The sequence below is a fragment of the Rhineura floridana genome, chromosome 10, assembly GCF_030035675.1.
Source record: "Rhineura floridana isolate rRhiFlo1 chromosome 10, rRhiFlo1.hap2, whole genome shotgun sequence".
NCBI classification, from domain to species: Eukaryota; Metazoa; Chordata; class Lepidosauria; order Squamata; family Rhineuridae; genus Rhineura; species Rhineura floridana.
In genome coordinates, this window is record NC_084489.1 from 64,169,855 (window position 1) to 64,190,181 (window position 20,327).

General features: G+C 42.0%; 1 protein-coding gene across 4 annotated transcripts in view; it reads right to left on the reverse strand.

The window, feature by feature from the left end:
• The window catches only part of ABI1 (abl interactor 1), a 127,863-nt gene extending 108,401 nt beyond the window's left edge, over window positions 1-19,462 (reverse strand). For 2 of the 4 annotated variants that reach the window (XM_061585719.1, XM_061585718.1), the window contains exon 1: window positions 19,146-19,461. In XM_061585719.1, coding sequence (XP_061441703.1) covers window positions 19,146-19,262 — 117 coding nt within the window. In that variant the 5' untranslated portion in view covers window positions 19,263-19,461. Of the gene's footprint in view, window positions 1-19,145 lie in introns of all 4 variants that reach the window. The other 2 variants (XM_061585720.1, XM_061585717.1) reach the window with 2 other exon arrangements.
• Window positions 19,463-20,327: the final 865 nt, after the last annotated feature.

Below are 20,327 nucleotides of genomic sequence, written 5' to 3' on the forward strand. Positions count from 1 at the left end.
CTGATCTTAAAACGGGAAGTTCTCAGAACAATAGAAGGCCAGATGGGACTTCTGATTAAGTCCCAGCCCAGTACAGGAGCACCAAGCACGCAATTAGCAGCAGATATCAATTTCCAGTCATAATCAACAACCTGGCAGAAATAAGTTATGTGCCCAACTAACATTTCTTCCCATCTTTGTTTCCATCCACAAAATAGTTAAGATGGTCCATAATAGTAAGTTACAACATGTAACTATTCCCCAAAATCATTCCCATGTCATGGTGTATTGGGCCTTTCCATTAGGCTTACTGTCGATGCATGGCTATTCTCTGAAATGGTTAAATTCTTGTATTAAAATCACAACTTTAACAAGATTGAAGAATGTTAATTGCTCATTTCCCCTTGTTGTTTTCAGCTGCTTTATTTCCTCTATACATCTTTGTAAAATACCTCTATGTTTTCCCTGGCTATACAGGGTCATCCATGCCTGTCTCCTACTTAAAGCAGTATTTTATCTTGCCATTTGACCTAAAAAGGTTTACATTAAGCTAGTAATCACACAATCTTCCAGTAAAATTGGAAACAGGGAGGCAGAAAAGAAGGAGAAAAATAACCGGTGCCTAAATGCTAATGGTGTTGGTGACTGGCAGGTTTCTCAAGGGAGAGTTTCAGCTACAGAAGAGAGGCCATCCCTGGAAGCCACCAACTCGCCTCCAAAACCAGCACACCCAAAGCAGAGCCTCCATATAACATCTTATCAATTGGGCAAGTTCAAATGAGAGCAGGAGGTCCTTCATCCAGTTGCCAACCTTTTAGGGCCTTCTGAATCAAAACCAGCATTCTGAATTGTGCTCAGAAGTAGTAGATAGTGCAGCTCTTTAAGCATTGATAACATAGCTGCTGTATTTTGAAACAGCTCAAGTTTTCAAACACCAACTTATGAGAAAGGACAGAAAGCAAAGCCCACTTCTATGACCAATTGTCATTTGCTGTAGCTCAGTGGTAAAAGCGTTGCATGTAGGAAGTCCCTAGTTCAATCCCAGATGACTCCAAGTTCATTTCCTGGTTTAATGGCAGGGGAGTGTTTCCCTTGTCAAAAGTATTTTGTTTTGGGGAAGTGTCATAGGTCAGTGGGATGGCATCTGCTTTGCATGCAGAAGGCCCCAGGTTCAATCCCCAGCATCTCCAAGTAGGGCTAGGAGAGAATTGTGTCCGAAATCCTGGAGAGCTGCTGCTGCCAGTCAGTGTAGACAATACTAAGCTGGATGGATCAATGGTCGACTCGGAATAAGGCAGCTTCCTATGTTCCTATGACTCCTACTCTCCTAGAACCATCTTGTCTGTGGCCATTGTAGCTGCTCACTGCAAGATCAATTATTAAGAACTGGTGGCTGAAATATGGGCACTTTCCTCTTGCCTAGCTATATATTGTGTGTATTAAGGGTGCAAGCCTATAAGCAAGAACAGTATTGCGTTTTTTAAAAATCACTTATTTATTAACATTTATATATCATTCTTCCCTTTTAAAAAAATCTCTCATACAAGAAAGTATCAGAACAAAAACATATTAAAACCCAACATTACAATAACATTTCTTAAAAAAACCAAATTATAACAGTAACAACTATCCACAACAGCAAAACAAGTCAAAAATAATCCATCACTAGAAGCTGGGTAATAAAAAAACAGTTCAGCAAATGCTTGGGTGAAGAGGTGGAAGTTTAAAAGGCACTAGAACAATGTAATGGATGGTGCCTGCCTTGCATCAGGGTAGGGGGAATATTCTCTGTACTACACTTAAAAAATTTTAGGCAGTTGATAAATAACAACAGTAGAATAACAGAGAGGCAGCTATGATGTCTAGGTGGAATTACAGGTATGTTCCTCATTGTCTCCTAACCTTCCCCCCAACCACTTTTTCCAATCAGAAAGTTGTCCTTGTAACTGCTTGGCCATTGGCATTCACTACACTGTTCCACTCAGTTCTATGCGGCTGTGCCTAGTCCCTGTAGCCTCTTCCCTGCCATTTTCCCCATTCCATTCAGTTTATATGGAAGCTTCCTCATTATTCCACATCATCTCCTCCACTAGTCCCAAAGACACAACACCACTGCAGCATTCCACAGGCACTTAGTGGAATCCAACAGAGATATGATTTAGTTCCCAGTTGGCATTGCTGTTGCATTCCTTAAAATTTGTATTACACCCACCCAAAGCCTACCTCCCACGGCCTGGATCACTACAGTCCAACAAACAGTCTTATTAACAGCACTGGCTCCAGACTCTGCACAGCTCTCAACTTGAGAAGCTGGGACTAAGAGACCAAAAGGCAAAATCTGGGTGCACGGAGCCTAAGTTATGAGCAAGCACAATGTGTGAGGCTGTACAACATCTTCAATACCAGCACAGTGCAAAAGTTAAGCAGGAGTCTGTCGACAATGTCAGTACTTTTCCTAGCATGAGTGCTAAACACACAGTTTGTTTTATTCTTGAATACATTAATTTGCTCAAGAGGCAAAGATTTCTAAAAGCAGGCAGAACAGTTGCTTTCAGACAGCTGTAAGTAGCAACTGCTCTACAAGGGTACTGAGGAGGGGGCAGGATTCCCAGAGAGTTATAATATGCCTGTCATTTGGTCTTGCCTTTGTGCCAATATGCATGACAAAGAGAGCAGAAGAGACTGATATTTTCCATGCAACTCCTGCACCTTTTAAAATTGCTGCTGCAGTTGACAGATAGGGACAGAGAAAGCCAGGCACCATTTTGACATCTGAGCAATGCCCTTCCAGAGAGTTAGAACTACCACAGGGCCTACTAAAGGTACTTGGAGGGGGGGTGTCTCAAGGGCATCATAAGATGCAGAAGTCTACAGATAGAGCAGCTGTGTCAAAGAATCAGCAGAGAACTTACATGTTTCAACTGACTGGGTTGGACTGGCTAGATTTACAGCTCTCCAAGGAGAAGAGATAAGCTGTTGCAAGTTTAAGGTGAAGCCCCAAGGGAAAGGTGGAGATTGGTTTCACCCTGTTCAGCCAGTTGGGTAATGGGTTGGTTTTTTTTTAAAAAAAGTATACATTAATAGTATGTTTTACAGTCTCTCTGTAAAATATCTTAACTGATTAGTTTTGTATAATGTGTCTGGGATCCTTTGTGGAGAACACCTGGGGATTAAAGTGTTCTCTACAATGTATCAACTTCTTGCCCCTCTTTCAACCTCCAAGTTGTCATGGCAACATATCATCAGGTCTTAAGGTGTTGCTGTTTAAAGCCTCTTGGTTTATAACAAAAAACCTATGATTTGATCATGAATAAGGAAGTTTACCTCCTCATTCACTGAAACATGGAAGAGTGAAGGTGGTGGAACTAAAGTCTCTCCAAGCTCTGCTCTTTGGTGTGTCTAGTGCAACAGGCTCAGAGATCATGGAAGAGGCGCTGCTGTGATCTATAGAGACTGCATCTCACTTCTCAGGCTTCCCAGCCGAGCAGGCACTCTCTGTCAGGGAGCGCGATTAGATTCATCTTTATCACTTGAGGCTCACGTGGGAACATTTATACTGAAGGTGCAAAATAAAATTATGTAATGAAGCAACAAACTGCATCACGCAAAATGAGGGTGCATTTTCTGTTGTAACTTGATAGTTGCAGTCATACTCACTCAGAACCTCTGCCCATGTTGCACAATGTCAAGATTACATTCAACAGGCAATTGGACAGGCACCTGTCAGGTATGCTTTAAGTTGGATTCCTGCACTGAGCAGGAGGTTGGACTCGATGGCCTTATAGGCTCCTTCCAACTCTCTATGATTCTACTACTTCTATATTCCCTGCTAAGCAGCAGTGTTCCTGACAAACCCTTCCTTTCTTGCTGCTCTTCCAAAGAAAATAAATTTTACTACTGTTTATGCTTGCTTTGCTCTGTAGACAAAACAGAAGAGCAGCTGGAAATTTATCCTGGGAGGCAACTCTTTAAACAGAAAATGCTAAACTGCATTCCAGCTTCAAAAATTCTGATGACCTGGAAGACAAGGGGAGAGGGGGATATTTTAAAACTTTTAAAGGTATTTTTTTAAAAAGATTTGTGCCCTTGCATGTGTTACAATTCAAAGCTAGCACTGTAGTTACTAACAACTGCCTGCAAAGTGCACGAGTTGCATAACTTGCAACCCAACACACATCAGTGATTAGGTTATGTTTATTAAATCATGTATACATCACTTCCCACAAAAAGGGTCCCAAGGCAATTTACATTCAAAATGAAATACCATTATAATACAATATCATATAATTGGTGCTACCCAAATGCCCATGGAAACACAAAACACAAATGCCAATGATAAGGTTGCCACCAGGCAGGCCTCCCTGCGGAGAGCATTCCATAAACAAGGAGCTACTACAGAAAAGGGCCATTCTCTTGTTGCTACCCACCTTGGAGGTGGCATGCAAATTATTTTTTAATTAATTTTTTACCTGAAAATTTAACAATGAAAGGAAAGAAAATGGAAACAAAAATAATGAAATAAAATTAAATAAAAGTATTAAAAGGTACAAAAACAAGAGAGAAATATATGAACACAAAACAATAAATCAACATCAGTTTACAGTACCCATCAGTACAAGCATCTTGAGTTAAGCATATAAATTAATATAAGCCCTCCAGATGCCCAAATAGGTATCCACTCAAAACTGGTGTCTGTATTAAATATGTCCAAATACAGCCAGGGCAGTGAGATCTTCAGTCCATTGTGTAATAGACTATGGGTATTTATCGCTCAAGGTTTGAAGTATAACTCTCTTAGTAACCATAAGGGCTTGCAAAGTCCACTTTTGTTTTCCTGTTGGTAACCCCCATACCACAAACATATAGTTTAAAAGTGCATGAATATCTGCAAATATCAAGGATGTTGCCAGTACAAAATTAATACGGATAACTTCAGACCAGAAAGAATATATCACTGGACAAGCCCACATCATTTGCATCCATGGTGCATTCTTAGCATTATACCTTCAACTTCTACCTGTATTGGACAGTCCCTTCCAATGCAAATGTTGTGGAGTCCAATATACTCAAAAATATTAATTTTTGCTGAATTTATCTCAATTTCAGGTCTAAGGAAACATCCTATATAGATTCTAAATCAATTTTCTATTGTTTAGGCAGTATAATACATTCTAATTCCCTATCCCACACTCCCCTGAGTTCCTTTACTTCTATCTTACAAAGATCCATTAAATATTTATTTGAGTGTTTACTTTCTGCAAGGAACCAATAATTCTCTCCAGCAATTTAGGAGATGCCAAAGCACTCAGAGCAGATGGGCCATAGTTAGATAATAGCAACTGTTGTAATTGAAGATATTGCCATTCTGCAGTCAAATATCAATTAAGCTGTAAAATAGGAAGTGACAAAAATTCTCCAGCTAAACCTACCAGCTGCAGCCGATCTAATGTGTATATCCCAATTTCATCCCATTTCTTTCACAAAAGGTCTGCCTCTTTATCTTAAAAAAGGCCTTAGATTATGATATTAGGATCACATGGGGAAAGGTGGTCCTTTAGGTACAGTGGCCCTGAGCCACATAAGGCTTAAAAACAGCAGTTTTAGCTACTACTAGTCATGCACAGTTGTATATTAACTATTCAGAGCTAACACTGATGGCACACCACTATATATACTATTGTCAGCAGTATATAGATATACAAGACAAAGCACTCAGGATTATCACTAATTTCACATCAAATTAAGAACATAGTGCTTAAAGTGGGATACCCCTTTCACTTCCAGTTGAAAAAAACATGCACAACATAGTAACAAATTCACATCTCTAGTTCATGCTAAGAAAGTTTGTAAAACTGTTAATAGCTTCAAGACGTTACACTCAAGCAACAGTGAACTATTATTTCCGTATCATTTGTTATTTGTTCATATACTCATTAGCACTATTCTTAGTTGATCATCCTGAAAAAATGTATGCATGCCCTCCCCTGGCCATCAAAACATCCAGTTCCAAATGTCCCACTGACACCACACAAAGTTAAATCCTTAAAGAGCACCTATCTATGTGCTGCATAACACATTCCAAGTATCAAGGTAGCTAAGCCATGCTTAGTAATGCAACAGATGTTGAAAAGATCTCTACTACAGTAAATTGGGATGTCAGAGTGGAGAATTTCTGTGAAAGCATGTAGCCATGTTCAAGTGTGCGATACAGAACAGCCAAGATGGCTACGGTATGCCTAATTTAGTGCAAAGCATGTTTCTCTGTCATGATTCAGGAATGATGGTACATTCATTCCCAAATATGAGGCATGTGGGAGAGGAGTAAGAATCAAAAGTTTGGTTCTTTTCCCAATCCCAATGACTCACACTTAGTCACTAACCTTACCCTTTACTCATCTGGAAATTAATTATAGTACAAGCGATTACACAAAAATATTGGCAGGCCTCACTGGATGACTGGCAAAATAAGTACATTTTCTGCTTTGCTACTATACTTGTCTGCCCTTCAGGAATCAGCACACCTTAGCAACATTATGGATGACTGTCAGTTTTAAATCTCAGATCTTAAGGCTGCAATCAGATGCACACTTACTTGGTGGTATAGTAGTTAGAGTGCTGAACTAGGATCTGAAAGACTAACATTCAAATTCCCACTTGGTCATGAAGCTCACTTAATGACCTGGGCCAGTCACAGTCTCTCAGTCTAACTTGCCTCACAGGGTTGTGAGGAGGGTGGAGAATAATGTATACCACCTTGAGCTCTTGGAAAGAAAGGTGAGATGTAAGTGTTAAAAGTTAAATACGTACAATGGTACTTATGTCCAAGTAAACATGCATAGGATGATGGGAAAGGGCAGCAAATGAGTGGTCAGAGCATCTGCTTTGCATGGAGAAGGTCCCAGGTTCAATCACTGGCATTTCCAGGTATGACTGGGAGGTCCCCTGCCTGAAACCCTGGAGAGTCACTGCCAGTCAGTGTAGACTTGTAGACAATGCTGAGCTAGAGGGACCAATGATCTGACTCGGCACAAGACAACTTTCTATGTCCTTCTGTCAGTTTCCAAACAAGTACTTCCAAAACAGAGGACTGTATCCAGAGCATCTATTGTATCCAGATCTATTGAAATCTGTGTGGATAGACATGAGTACCTTAAGGTCCACTGGGTTGGATCTAAACTTGTAGAGCAATCCTCCATAAGTTTACTCAAAAGCAAGCCTCCATTGAGTTCACTCATTTGTGGAATATTACCACCATCTTTCAGGTATGGCAAGTTAAAAACTCCAGTTAGAATAAACTTTGGCAGCTTTATTAAATGATGTCAGTAATTTAAGACTCCCTGGAATTCAGGTTGACAATACTCCTAGGGTCAAGATTAAGGGCAATAAAAACATCTGCCTGTAAACCACATGAGGAAGTACCTAAGAATGGAAGTATAAAGACCAGTGTTGTGCAGTGTTTAGATTGTTGGAATGGGACCTGGGAGACCAGGGTTCAAATCCCCACTCAGCCATGAAACTCACTGGGTGACCTAGGGCTAGTCACTGCTTCTCAGCCTAACCTACTTCACAACAACCCTTTGAGGATAAAATTGGGAAGGGGAGAACCATGGTTGCATACAACCCTGAGCTCCTTGGAGGAAAGATGGAACAGAAATTAAATTTAACAAATATTCACTGCACATCATGTTTTTCAGCTGCCACTAAACTAGCAACAAATCTTAGGAGTACATTTACGACGAGAGTTTTTCAAACTTTGAATGGAAACACAGGTGTGGTGGAGCTCTTCGTTGCCATGCTAGGTGTGGAAGCAAAGCAGAAGTGGAGAATCTGCAGTCCTCCAGATGTTGTTGGACTCCAAATTCCATCAGCTCCAGATAGCATGGCTTATGATCAGGGAAGATGGGAGCTGTAACCCAACAATATTTGGAGGTCATTCTATTGACTATCTCTGCTCTGGCAATCCAAATGTCCAATGATGTCTTCAAACTGCCTCTGATGGTTGACGTGGCCCAGCTCATCTTTCCATGCCTTTCATCACTCCCTTGGTTGCCATTCAACAATGGGGATCCATGAGCAACTGAACATTCTTCTCTATTCAAGGTTCTTTACCTTAAAAGGAAAGACTCCATTGTAGGAAGAATCATTATTGGGCCAATTATTATTGGCCAATTATTGAGTGGGGAGAGGCACCATCAAGTTCCAAAAAGATCACCTGTGGGTAATATAAGGAACAAAGTGGAGACTGCACTCATTTTTTCACATAGTTTGTTTGAAAATGAACTGGCACAGATACACTCTTAATGAACCACCCTCTTTCAAGCTAGTGACAGAGCAGCCATTGATACCAAAGGAAGACAGAACTCAAGTCATACTAAATATAAGCATCATTTGTCTTTAGGAAATAAATTTATGGCATGTAGACTTGTATTATTTTTTAATATCTTTTTAAATCTCTTGCTCACCAATGCACTACAATCCCTTCCATATCACCATGTACAGTCCAAGGAGACCTGACTTACGAAAGGGCTTTTTCCTCCACATGAAATTAATGTGTTGCATTAAAAAGTGCTGAGTTTTTAATGTTGTCAGGGGGAAAATTGTTACAAGTATTATACAATAAGGCATGTCAGAAAGAGGAAAGAATGGTAAGCTAACATACTACTCCCTCACATATTCTCCACACTTCTTACATCAGCTGCAGGCGGAAAGTGGTCTGTGGACCATGACTAGGTTCTGTTGGGCCACCTAATGCGAGGATTCTTGCAAGGAATGTTAAGCTAGGTGGATCTTGTCCTGATCCCGCGCAGCACTCTGACGTTTTTAAGCAAGTAAACAGGCAGTAGCAAGAATACTGGTGAGCACTCCCTTACTGGATCACCTTACTCCTGTCATACAAGAGCTACACTGGTTCCAAATTTGGTTCCAGGCACAACTCAAAGTGATGACAGCCTTTAAAGCCCTATATGTTCAGGTCCCAAATAACTTACAGACCACTTCCGCCCATAGCAACAGGCAAGAACATTATCTCCTCACACCCGTGGGCCAACTTTGACAAGTGAGCCACCTGCCAATCATCTGGCATCATAAGGACATTAGGTCACTGACAAGTGGGTTGCTCCACCCATCTGTCAAAGATGGTTTGCAGGGGGTGGGGGAAGATAAGAACTTTAAAGCACCATACAAGGCTAGTAAAGAGCCCTGTGAAGTGCTCTGAAGCACCACTGATCAGCAGGTTTGAACTCCCCACCCATCAGCTGATGGGCAGGGAGCTCAAGCCCTCTTTTTACAGCGATTGACTGCACAGGTGCATTCCCCATGGGGAACCTGCACAGCCAAACCAGCTGTATCTCTACTTGCCCACATCTGATGTCACATATGGCATGAGGGGTGGGGCAGGGGGACAAGGGTTTGGGGTAAAATTTGGTCTCCAGGCCAGAGGTTCCCCATCCCCGTGTACCAGCCTGCCTGTGCCTTAAGGTCCAAGGGAGAGGCCCTTGTCTATGGCCCTTCTATGCTTGAGTTTCAGCTAACGGGGGCCAGACAAAGTGCCTTCTTGGTGGTAGCACCTAACTTGTAGAATCTTTTGCCCCATGAAGCTCAGCTGGTCTCCTCTATCTCTCCATTTAGGCAGCCTTTTCTGGAGAAATTATTTTGTATCCTTTGCCTCGATTTCATCTGTTGCACCTGTTTTTATTTTATATGTGGAATATTAATCTGTTTTTTGGCTGGTTTTAATTCCTGTTAGTCACACTGACTGTTGGATAAGCACTAGAAGGGCTTAGATATAATAAATAAAATGCTTAGAATCACTTAAAACAAGTTAGTTTTGTCTTAATTGTTAAGAGTTCCCAAGTATACATTTTTGTTTTGTAAATTCCCCACTGATGGATTGCAGTGATTCTAGTATTTTAAGAAGTAGGCCACACAACACTGCAGTCTGTCCATTTCTGTCTTACAGAATCACTGAATTGTGCGGCAACATGCCAAATAGAAAATAAGCACACTTACTAAGAATATGGAATATTCCTTTGGAACTTAGTGGGATTCACATGCATGCAAGTGGACACATTAAAACATCAACATAAGGATTGCATCATTTTTAATGGTTTGCAAAACTGGAGAGTGGGCCCTAGGCATGGATTGGGAGCAGACAAAAGATTTGGGAGAGAGACAAACAATTTGCATGTCACACTGTTAACAAGTTCATTCGTTTCCCAAAGTGTCGATTTGTCTTACTCCTGTTGGATTAAGTCTGTCTCTAAGCTTGGCTAGGGCAAGACTGGACAACAGGGTCCACTGCAGGCTCAGGTCCAAAACACCGCAGCACCAAGCAATAACAAGGGGAGTATAAAAGCAGAGTCAAGGTGAAGCAGAGCTAAAGCACAAGAGAGCAGTCCTGAGCCAAACGTAATCCAAAGGCAGAGTCATAGGGCAGAGGTCAGCAGCTAGGAAGGGCAATCGGAAGACAGTAAGATAAGTTCACAGGAGCAAGCAATAATTGTTCCAGCAACCAGCAAATCTCAACTGAAGATTTATATGAAATGGCCTCACAGATCCTGCCCAAACCCAGCTACAGGTGCTTAGCAAATACCCACCCAGTGAAGGGAAAAAAACAGAACAAGGCCAGAATGGTACCCAGCAGTAATCTACAACAGGACATACCTAGAAGAGGAAATGACAGACCACTGCCTGTTGTCACTCATACATGAGATACAGCCCATTTTGGACAATGACACTTCCCTTTCACAGGCCTTGGATGACAGGCCTATACTTGCTTATAGACAGCCCCCCAACCTCATCAGTAACAGGCCACACAGCAGGCATCAGCCCCTGTGGGCAGGCTCAAATGCCAACACTGTCTCTATCTCTGCTCTGGCAACAGTATCACAGCACCTAATAAAGTCATCATCAACGGTTCATTCACCTGCTCATCTTCCAATTTGATATATGCCATCATCTCCCCTTAGTGCCCTTCTGCATTCTATGTAGGATAAACAGGTCAGCCTCTATGCAAAAGAATAAACGGTTACAAACCTGACATCAGAAAAGGCAATATTCAAAAGCGGGGGGCCAGGATTTCAACCTCTCAGGACATTCACTGATGCAGTCCTTGTCTGAATATAAACTTGCACAATAGGAATTAAACAACACTTCTGGTATAGAGCTATAACTGCTACTAAAAGTACAGAATCCAGCTAATGCCAGTTGGGCATGGAGGCCTCACATATGCTCAAGAAGACAGAGAGAAAGATAGGGACAGCAGCACACATCTTTCCTGATCCAGCCCTTGTATGCCTCCAGAGCACCCCTGGCCATAGAAGAGCAAGATGCCTTTCTCCGCCACTCCATGCTGCTGGGTTGTGATCTATCCGGGGAGGTGGCCACCATCAGGTTGAACCAGAGGCTAGAAATCCTCGTTTACATAACTGGAGGCCAAACAACAAAAAGTACAGGGTAGAAAGGCCTGCACAGCAGCTCCTCAAATGAGGATATTGGGCCATGCTGCCTTCTAGGATTACTGCTACTCAGCTGAGCCATCAGTCTGCCACCTCCCCTCCAAATCAGATTGGACACAGGGGACTCGGCAGCTGTATACCCTGCCCAGAAAGCAGAGAGTTAAGATCATGCCTTTTGCATGCATCGAGCCAGAATACATCCATATAAGAGGATATATCACACAAGCGAAAAGGGGCCATAATTCATTGGCAGAGCATCTATCTTGCATAGAGAAGGGTCCCAGACCCAATCCCCAGCATCTCCAGGTATACTCCTGCCTGAACCCTTGGAGAGCCACTGCCAGTCAGCGTAGATGATACTGAGCTAGATGGACCAGTGGTCTTACTCCAGTATAAGGCAGCTTCCTATGTCAGACTTAAGTCCTAATGGAGAGTGTAGAAAAACTAATGAAGGCATCCACTTTTTTCTCTCCTATACATACACTTCATTTTATCCAGATAAGTTTGTATCTGTTTTCACAGTAGCAAAACCTATAAAAACAAGATTTGGAAATTTTAAGACAGATTTACAATAATTCAGCTGTACAATCTTCCCCCTATTAGTCAAATCCTAAAATCCCCACAATATTTGCATTAGCTTCCCTTTATTTATATTCAGTTCCTCATGCCTTCACACTTCCAGTAGCTGTCACACACTTCTAATTTCCTCAGTGCTGCAGATTCTTTGAACCTCACTAGCTCCTTTCAAATCTCTTCCACCAACATTCCCTGTTCATTCCTCTCAGATTAAGTGCTGATGATTACCTAGAAGGCTTATCTGACCCAGAGGGCTATGATAGACTACTATCTAGAATTTGGTTTGGCTGCTGTTTGCATCACTGCATGTGGTAGCCAGAAGCTACTTTCCAGTACAATACAATATTGGCAGCTACATCTCCAGCAGTCAGAGGCAAAAAAGACAGAAAAAATGATTCAAATCCGGAAGATTTGGACATAACCCTTTGTATTTTATACTGATTAAATTTGGATTTTCAGAATGAGAACAGGCAGCCTGATTTAAGAAAAAAAAAGATGTCAAATGGCTCTTTCAGGATTAGGTGCCTCCAAGCAGAACTCCCATGTGTTCTGATCACAGAGACAAAACCTGTTCCATATCCCATTTACCAATATGGAGTTGGTAACAGAAGATAGCCAGCCTTCTCTAGCAGGATGCACTCCGCACTTTCTTTGCCAGATAGTGTGTCATGATTTTGAGAGCTCTTAGGCAGATATAGGGAACCTACAGCTCTCCAGGTGTTGTTGGGATTACAACTCCCATCATTCCTGACCATTAGTCATGCTGGCTGACGTTGATGGAGGGTCAGAGGCTCCCCATCCCTGCTCTAATGCCTCAACCATGGAAATTCTTCTGGTAAATTAGGCTGAGAATTTGAATGACCAAGGTCACCTGGTGAGCTTCACTGCCAAGCATGGATCTGAGTGTGAGCTTCCTCAGTCTAAATCCAAACAGTCTAACAACTAAGGCCCAAAGTCTTATGTTTGTTGAATTCACACTTACATTTTTGTAGGCATATATTTTAAAAAATGAGGTAGCAGCAAAGCATTTTGTAAAAAAATATTGGGACCACAATACCTGATGGAACGCCTCTCCTGTCACGAACCCACCCTTACACTACGCTCAACATCCAAGGCTGTCCTCCAGGTGCCTACTCCGAGGGAAGCTCAGAGAATGGCAACAAGGGAGAGGACTTTCTCAGTGGTGGCCCCCAAATTATGGAATGATCTCCCTGACAAGGTGCACCTGGCGCCAATACTGTTATCTTTTCCGTCAAGACTTTCCTCTTCTCCCAGGCATTTTAGGATATGTTTTTAAACTGTTTTTTTAAGTGTTTTAAAATGTGTATATTTGTTTTTAATGTTTTTAATTGTTGTAAACTGCCCAGAGAGCTTCGGCTATGGGGCGGTATACAAATGTAATAATACATTTATTCTGTAATCAAGCATCTCCTTCAAATCTCTTTTTATAGCACTGCATCTTGAGCTGCTTTACTGCTTCCCATAGGGGTGCACAAGGATCAGTTTTTAAATAATGCCCTTGTAAATCAACAAGCACTGAAACTCAGTTGAAAGAGATGCAACCACCAAAGGCTGGGGTTTCCTTCCTAGCCCCCAGCATGTGTGCGTGCATGCATGCGTGCGTGCGTGCACGTGCGTGCACATGCGCACACGCACGCGCACACACGCACATGCACACACACATACAGAGAGAGAGAGAGAGAGAGAGAGATCAACATTGTCTTGTGTGTCACATTCTCTAGTTCAAGTGCAGAGCAGATGGCTTTGTACAACTGCTGGTACAATTCTGTCTTACACAAAAAATCAAAGTATTATCAACTTGTTTATCACTTTAGAGTGAATTGGGCTAAGCCCACATAAAAACAAAATTAGGAATTAGCCTTAAAAAAAGCCACTGAGTTCTTCCTTGTACACCTTAACACAAGATACCTTTTTTCTTATTCATAAGTTGTTAACATACAGCTTTGCTTTAAAAGCACATTATGCGAGCTAATGCTAGTTACAAAAAAAGATCTTTTCCACACTGGGGTAAATGTACTTAAAGCTATTTGAAAACACCATACTAATGCTGTACAGGTTTGCCACAAATTTAGTCAAATACAGGGAGGGAAAGGGAAACCACACATACACCAACCAACAGGTCAAAACATGCACTACAGTTACCACACCACTGTATTTGTCATATTTCCCGTGAGTAAAACCAAAAGCAACCTCGCCTTTTTCAAGCATTTGTATCAGCAGCTTTGTTTGGGTGGAATAAGAAAACTAAGAAGCGGGGGGGGGGGGAGTTTGACCCTTATGGTTACAAAGATATGGAAAGGGAGCTCAAACTTTTGGCTGCTGGGAGGGCCAAAAGTTAAAACCTGTCCTCCTTTGCCCACTTCATGTGTAAATTCCAACATACTCCTAAACAGGAACAACATGCAAAATAATATTCAGACTACATGTGAAGTTGGGTAATCTCTAAGGAAGACAACTTTTTCTTTTTTGCAGAATTATTGGGAAATCAAATCTGCATACTGTGAAGGTTGCTAGTTAATATAATTTTACAAATTAATATTTGTGGGTACATCTGCAAGGACAGTTTGCCATCAAGGCCTACTGCTTACGCTGCCCTACCCCCGTAGGATTTCCACACATCCTAAATTAGATCCATGTTAAACTAAAGTGGAAAAAATGTGCAGCAAATTCCAGGCAATCCTGAGAAGGATCCATGCTAAGTTCATACGGCAGGCACGTCAGCATTATGAAAAAGTGCTTTCTGTTCCTTTGGGGAGGGAGCCATCCCTGTAATCTGTTTTCAGCCTAGCCTGTGGGGTTGCAAGTACCCACGGGTAAATCTTTCCTGCATGTATGTATTCTTTCAAGAACCATGTTCACATGAGGCACTGTGAAGGCTCTCTCCAGGCTTTTAGTTGCTGGAAAAGTTTAGAAGTTATGAAGCATAATGTTAGAATTATTTTCTCCTGAGGATTTATAAAAGCAGCAGAAAAGCAGGGGAAGGGGAACTATGAAATGGTGCAAAACAATAATTATCCAAGGAGTCCCAATGCATTGTGAGCTCTTCCTCAGGAGAGCCATGCTCAGTTATAGAAGCTGTACAGAGAAGCATTACAAAAACCTACCAAAACTTACATAGAACCATGCATCCGCATGTCACAGTGTAGCTTGAAGAGAAGGTCTGGCATCTTACTCACCTAAAAGTAATTCTTAACTATCTGAGGCAAGGTGGCCTTCTCTAAGTCTGAATTTTTTTTTTATACAAACTGATTTGAGCACAATCCAGATCCTGAGTGAAGGTCACACACAGTGATGGTGCATTGCCCAGGACTTGGCATGGTATGCACTAGAGTTGATTGGATCTCCAAATTAATAACATTTTTGTGAAAAATCCTCAGGAGAAAAAATGTCAATAAATAAATTGATTATGACTATAACCCCTCCTACCACAAGTGCTCAGGACAACAGGAATGATACTCAAAACACATTTTCCCACTTCTAACAATATTACTTTATATTTATACAGTGCAGGGGTTCCCAAACTGTGGTCTGCAGACCACCAACGTTCCATGAATTGCATTCAAGTGGTCCATGGTATACCTGTGAGGAACACTTGCAATGGGAATTCTATAGAATTCAAACTGTAACACAATACAATAAAAGCAGCAATAAATATACAATTTAAAATCATACCGCATCTAGCACAGCATGTCACAATTGCTACAACAGGCAGGAAAAACCATTACGTGGTCTACCAAGACCCTCAGCAATTTTCAAGTGGTCAGGGGGGGGATTGGGACCCACTGATATAGTACTTTTCCATAAGTGTTCCACAAAATTACCTCAGTAATCTCTGTAACAAAGACATAAAGCAAGCCCATATCCCCATATTACAGAATGGGGAGGGGGGTTAAGACCAAGAAATAAGATTTTACCCAAGAGGCCCCAATGAAATCACAGTGGGGGTAAGATTTTAACCAGAGACTTTGTCAGTAAGAGCTCACTCGCTTGATCACTGGGCTATGTCAGATGCAAACGCAGCCTATACAAAGTTTCCTACAGAAGTTCCCCTTTGGATGTTACCAAAAAGTGCCACAGTTTTTTTGTTTTCTTTTGGGGGGGGGCACCAACACTAAGCTGGCAGTGCTGATGAGTAATATCTGAAGTCACTTACTTAGAGTCAGCCCTTCCTTTTAGAATATATCACACAATGTATAGCGAACAAAATCATGTAGATTCAATGGAAGCTTCATACATTTTTGCTGCCTGCCCTCACTTGACGGGGGGGGGGGGGAAGCATTATGTTCAGCCACATGAAGGGGGAAGAACATATCACAAAGAAGCCCACATTCAATTTTTTAGTCCTTAAACTAGCGGTGACAGTGGATTGTTGTGTTTAAGCATGGATCTCACCAAACATCAAGAAAGGGTGGGTTCTGTGCACTGTTAGTGCACTGATGGGGAATGCACTCTCCCCATGCCCATTTCACTGAGCTAGGGATGAGATTTTCTGAAAATCTCAATACTGTATCAAGTTTATCTGAGCAGATTTTTATTTCTAAATTCCATCCCTCTCCTTGATCTTGATAAGTTATTCTTTTACCAGTTCTGCTAAAAATATGCACTATTATACAAATATGCATATAATATTATATGGATATACACTTCAGATTTCCTAAAGTAACCAGCACATAAGCAGATACATTGTTATATATAACTGTATAAAAATACACATTTGACTCTTTTGTACATATTGCATACAACATACATGTTTTTGTAAATAATTATACAGTGTTTTAAAGAACACAATGCACAAGTAGCTCAGATATAAATAGTACTTGATGCAAGAAGTGGTCTGATGTAGGCAAAGTTCACATTCAAGCCCATTTAAAACAGATTCCTCATCCATCCCTACCACACACCCTCTCTCTCCACACTTTTCTTCTAGCCAAGCACACATTGGCATCAGAGGAGGGCAAATTGTAATGAGGCAGGCAAGCAGACGTACCTTCTACATTCATCCATGCACTACATTTACTGTTCAAACATCAACCCCCACACACACCCTCGTTCTACATTTAAGCACATGGATTTGTAATTTAATTTGACCCTTATATTTTCAACAAAAAAGGCTACAGGGATACAGAGAAATATTCTAAGTAAAGACAATGCAAAGAGCAATGAGATAGGCTTTTTTCCCATCAGAATTGAGGGCATGTCATATTATCCACCACCACCAACCCAAATTCAGTGCATGCTGTGGGAATATTGTGGAGGGATCAGCAATCTGATCACTACAAAACTTTGCATGCAGAAGCTGGGAGGGTAGTTAATGCTGAAGACAAAAGTATTTGGAAATAAGCTGTGTGAAGAATAGACTGTAGCCAGACAAACATATATAGCATCAGCATGCAACAGGTCCTATGCTACTTTTATCTAGATCAAAATAATGAAGTTGATATAACCTTTTCCTAAATATTACCCCATAGAAATGTGTGAAAATAAACTATGGGGACTATGGCTATAATCCTATGCACACTTACCTAGGGGTCTCATTTCACTCAGTGGGACTTATTTCCCAAGACACACAGATACACATACATTGCTGCCCTAGGCTCCTAACTGGGAGGAAGGGTGGGATGTAAATCAAATAATAAATAAATACATACATAAAGGACTGTGATGTGTAAGTCCATTAGAGCTACCATATATACCTGGAGAATTACGAAGATTGTTTAAAAAGGTAAAAATAGATTTGACGCACTCACACACACAAAATTATACTACAGACTGAGACTAGAAGTAGTTAAGAATAATAAGATTCCTTTCCTAAGTAACACTAAGACTTAAGTTCTCTCAGACATATCATTATATAATGTTTTAATAATGAAATAAGCCAGGCCCAGCCAATTATAGGGAAATCAGTGCATATTATGAACAAAAATTCTTTACTTTTCCTGGCTGTATACCTGCAGTTCACTCCTCTCACAACATTCTCTCTCTTACATTGCTGATAACTTCAGCAACGTAGCATCACTCCAGGAGCACAGTTCATTTAGCCTTGGTAAGAATTACACACCAAATATTAAATAAACAATATCCACAGAGAATTCAATTCCATTATTAAATTACATGAAGTCATTTATAAGTGTGTGCATGAGCATGCATGCAGAAGCATGAGATGGGGTCCCCTCCCCTTCACAGTTTTAGGATTGTCACATTACTACATTAGCAAGCCCAACAAGTCTTCACTGCTCAGGTGAGAGCCCTTTCACTACATGTATTTTGACATACTTGAGGGGGAATAATATACCTCCCACCATGCCACTACCACCCTCCCAAAAAGCCCAGAGAGAAGTCTGATGTAATGGTCTCTATTTCCATCTGGAGTCCAGTTTTCTTCTTTTTAAACACACACATGCAGATTAAGACATTATCAGAACCCCAAAAGGAAACTAATGGGAAGAGGCACACACACACACACACACACACACAGAGAGAGAGAGAGAGAGAGAGAGAGAGAATATGAGGAAATCTGGCTGAAGGGGAATAGGTAGCTATGCAACCTCTTACTAAACCCGTGAAGCATTTCTCTCCCCACCCCCTGCCTTCAGACATACACAAAAACACAGGGAGGTCTTTATAGCGTGCCTCATAATAAATACCCTTACAGACACACACCCTCCGATTTGAACAGACAAAGTAATCACCTGCCATCCCCCCCCGTTTAGTCGCTTTTTAGGGAATACAGACTGAGGCGGAGCTGCCTTGGTGGTGGTGGAGGAGGAGGAGATGAAGCCCTCGCTTGGTTCAAAAGTTTAAAGGAAAAAGCCGAGGGAGGTGTGCATGTGAGGAGGACAGAGGGGGTGCGGGTCGGGGAAAAAGAGCGATACAACGTCTCGGAGTCTCTGCTGGCGCGGCAATGTATCCGAGAGGCAGCTGCCCTGGCTGGCCGGGTGTCTCTCGCCGTTGCAACAGTCGTTCCCCACTTCCTGTAACCGTGCGTTGTGTTTGTGTGTATGTGTGTAAGAGAGAAACGGTCCTTTTTCCTCTTCCCCTGCCATTAAGGCGAGGGAAGAAGACAAACCCTCCCCGCCCCCCGGGCACGCCGCGTTTGCCAGCCCGGTCTCTTACCTGGATGTAGTTGTTCTCGCAGTAGTCGGCTACCCTGGTGAGGTTCTGGTAGCTCTCGAGCAAAGCCCGCTTTCCAGAAGGGATTTCCTCTTCTAATAACATCTGCAGCTCTGCCATTTTCCACCCCTCCGCATCGCTTCCTCTTGTGTTAAAGAGACAGCGGGAGCTTCACAAGCTCTCACCAACCCGCCTGGTATTGTGGGATTCCTCCTCGTCTCGCTTTCGCCAGGGAGACTTTGCTTTCCGCACCCACCCTCGCCTGCTGTACCTTGCTTTCCGCCTTCCTTCCTCCCAGCCGCCCTCCTCCTCCTCTCCTCCTCCTCCTCTCTCCACAGGAAAAGATGGTCGCAAGGCACGCTGGGAGTTGTAGTTATGACCCTTCCTTCTTTCTTTGCCACACGAAACGACCATCAACAGTTCCTTGCACTCCTGCGTGGCTTCGTTTCTTCTAGACCCGCACGGCCAAACCCCAAAGGGTTTCCCAGGATTAGAGATAGAAAGCTTTAAATTCTGTCATACGTATACCAGAAATATTCTGACCTTTTCCTCAAGTGTGGTAAAATAGAAGTATTCACCTCCAGCCTCCCACAAATTATGCGAAAGAAACAAAAGGGGGGGGGAGAGAAAGTCAGATAATGTTCTATCCATTAAAAGTGTTCTAGTCCTTATGATTACAGAAATGATGACAACTCCTTTAATGCATAGAGCTAGGCAGTGGTGGCTGGTGGCTCCATTTCAGTGGGGCAGTGGAATCCACTCCAGGTTTTAGTCTGAACTGTGAAGGAGCTGTCCTATGTGCTGAACCAATTGAAAGTTCTTAGTAAAACCCAGAATAGATTCCACTGCTGTACTGACACGAGGCCACCAGCCGCCACTGGGGGTCTTGGTACACCAACCCAAACCTCCTAGGGTTAGGTTTTCAAAGCCATATTTTAAAAGTATGTACATGGAGCAGCAGAATTAGGCAAGCCCAAGCCTGTTGACATCAGGCCACCTCATTCTGCAAAGTAGATGGAGTACACCCAAAAAATACAAATAGCATCTCTGTTTGTTTTAGAGCATGGATAGGAAACCTCCAGCCTAATTGGCCTGCCAGGATATTTCATTCCAGTCACACCCACCTCTCACTCACCTGACATCATATGGTGGCAGGTGAGTGACAGGTAAAACCTTGGTTGCAAA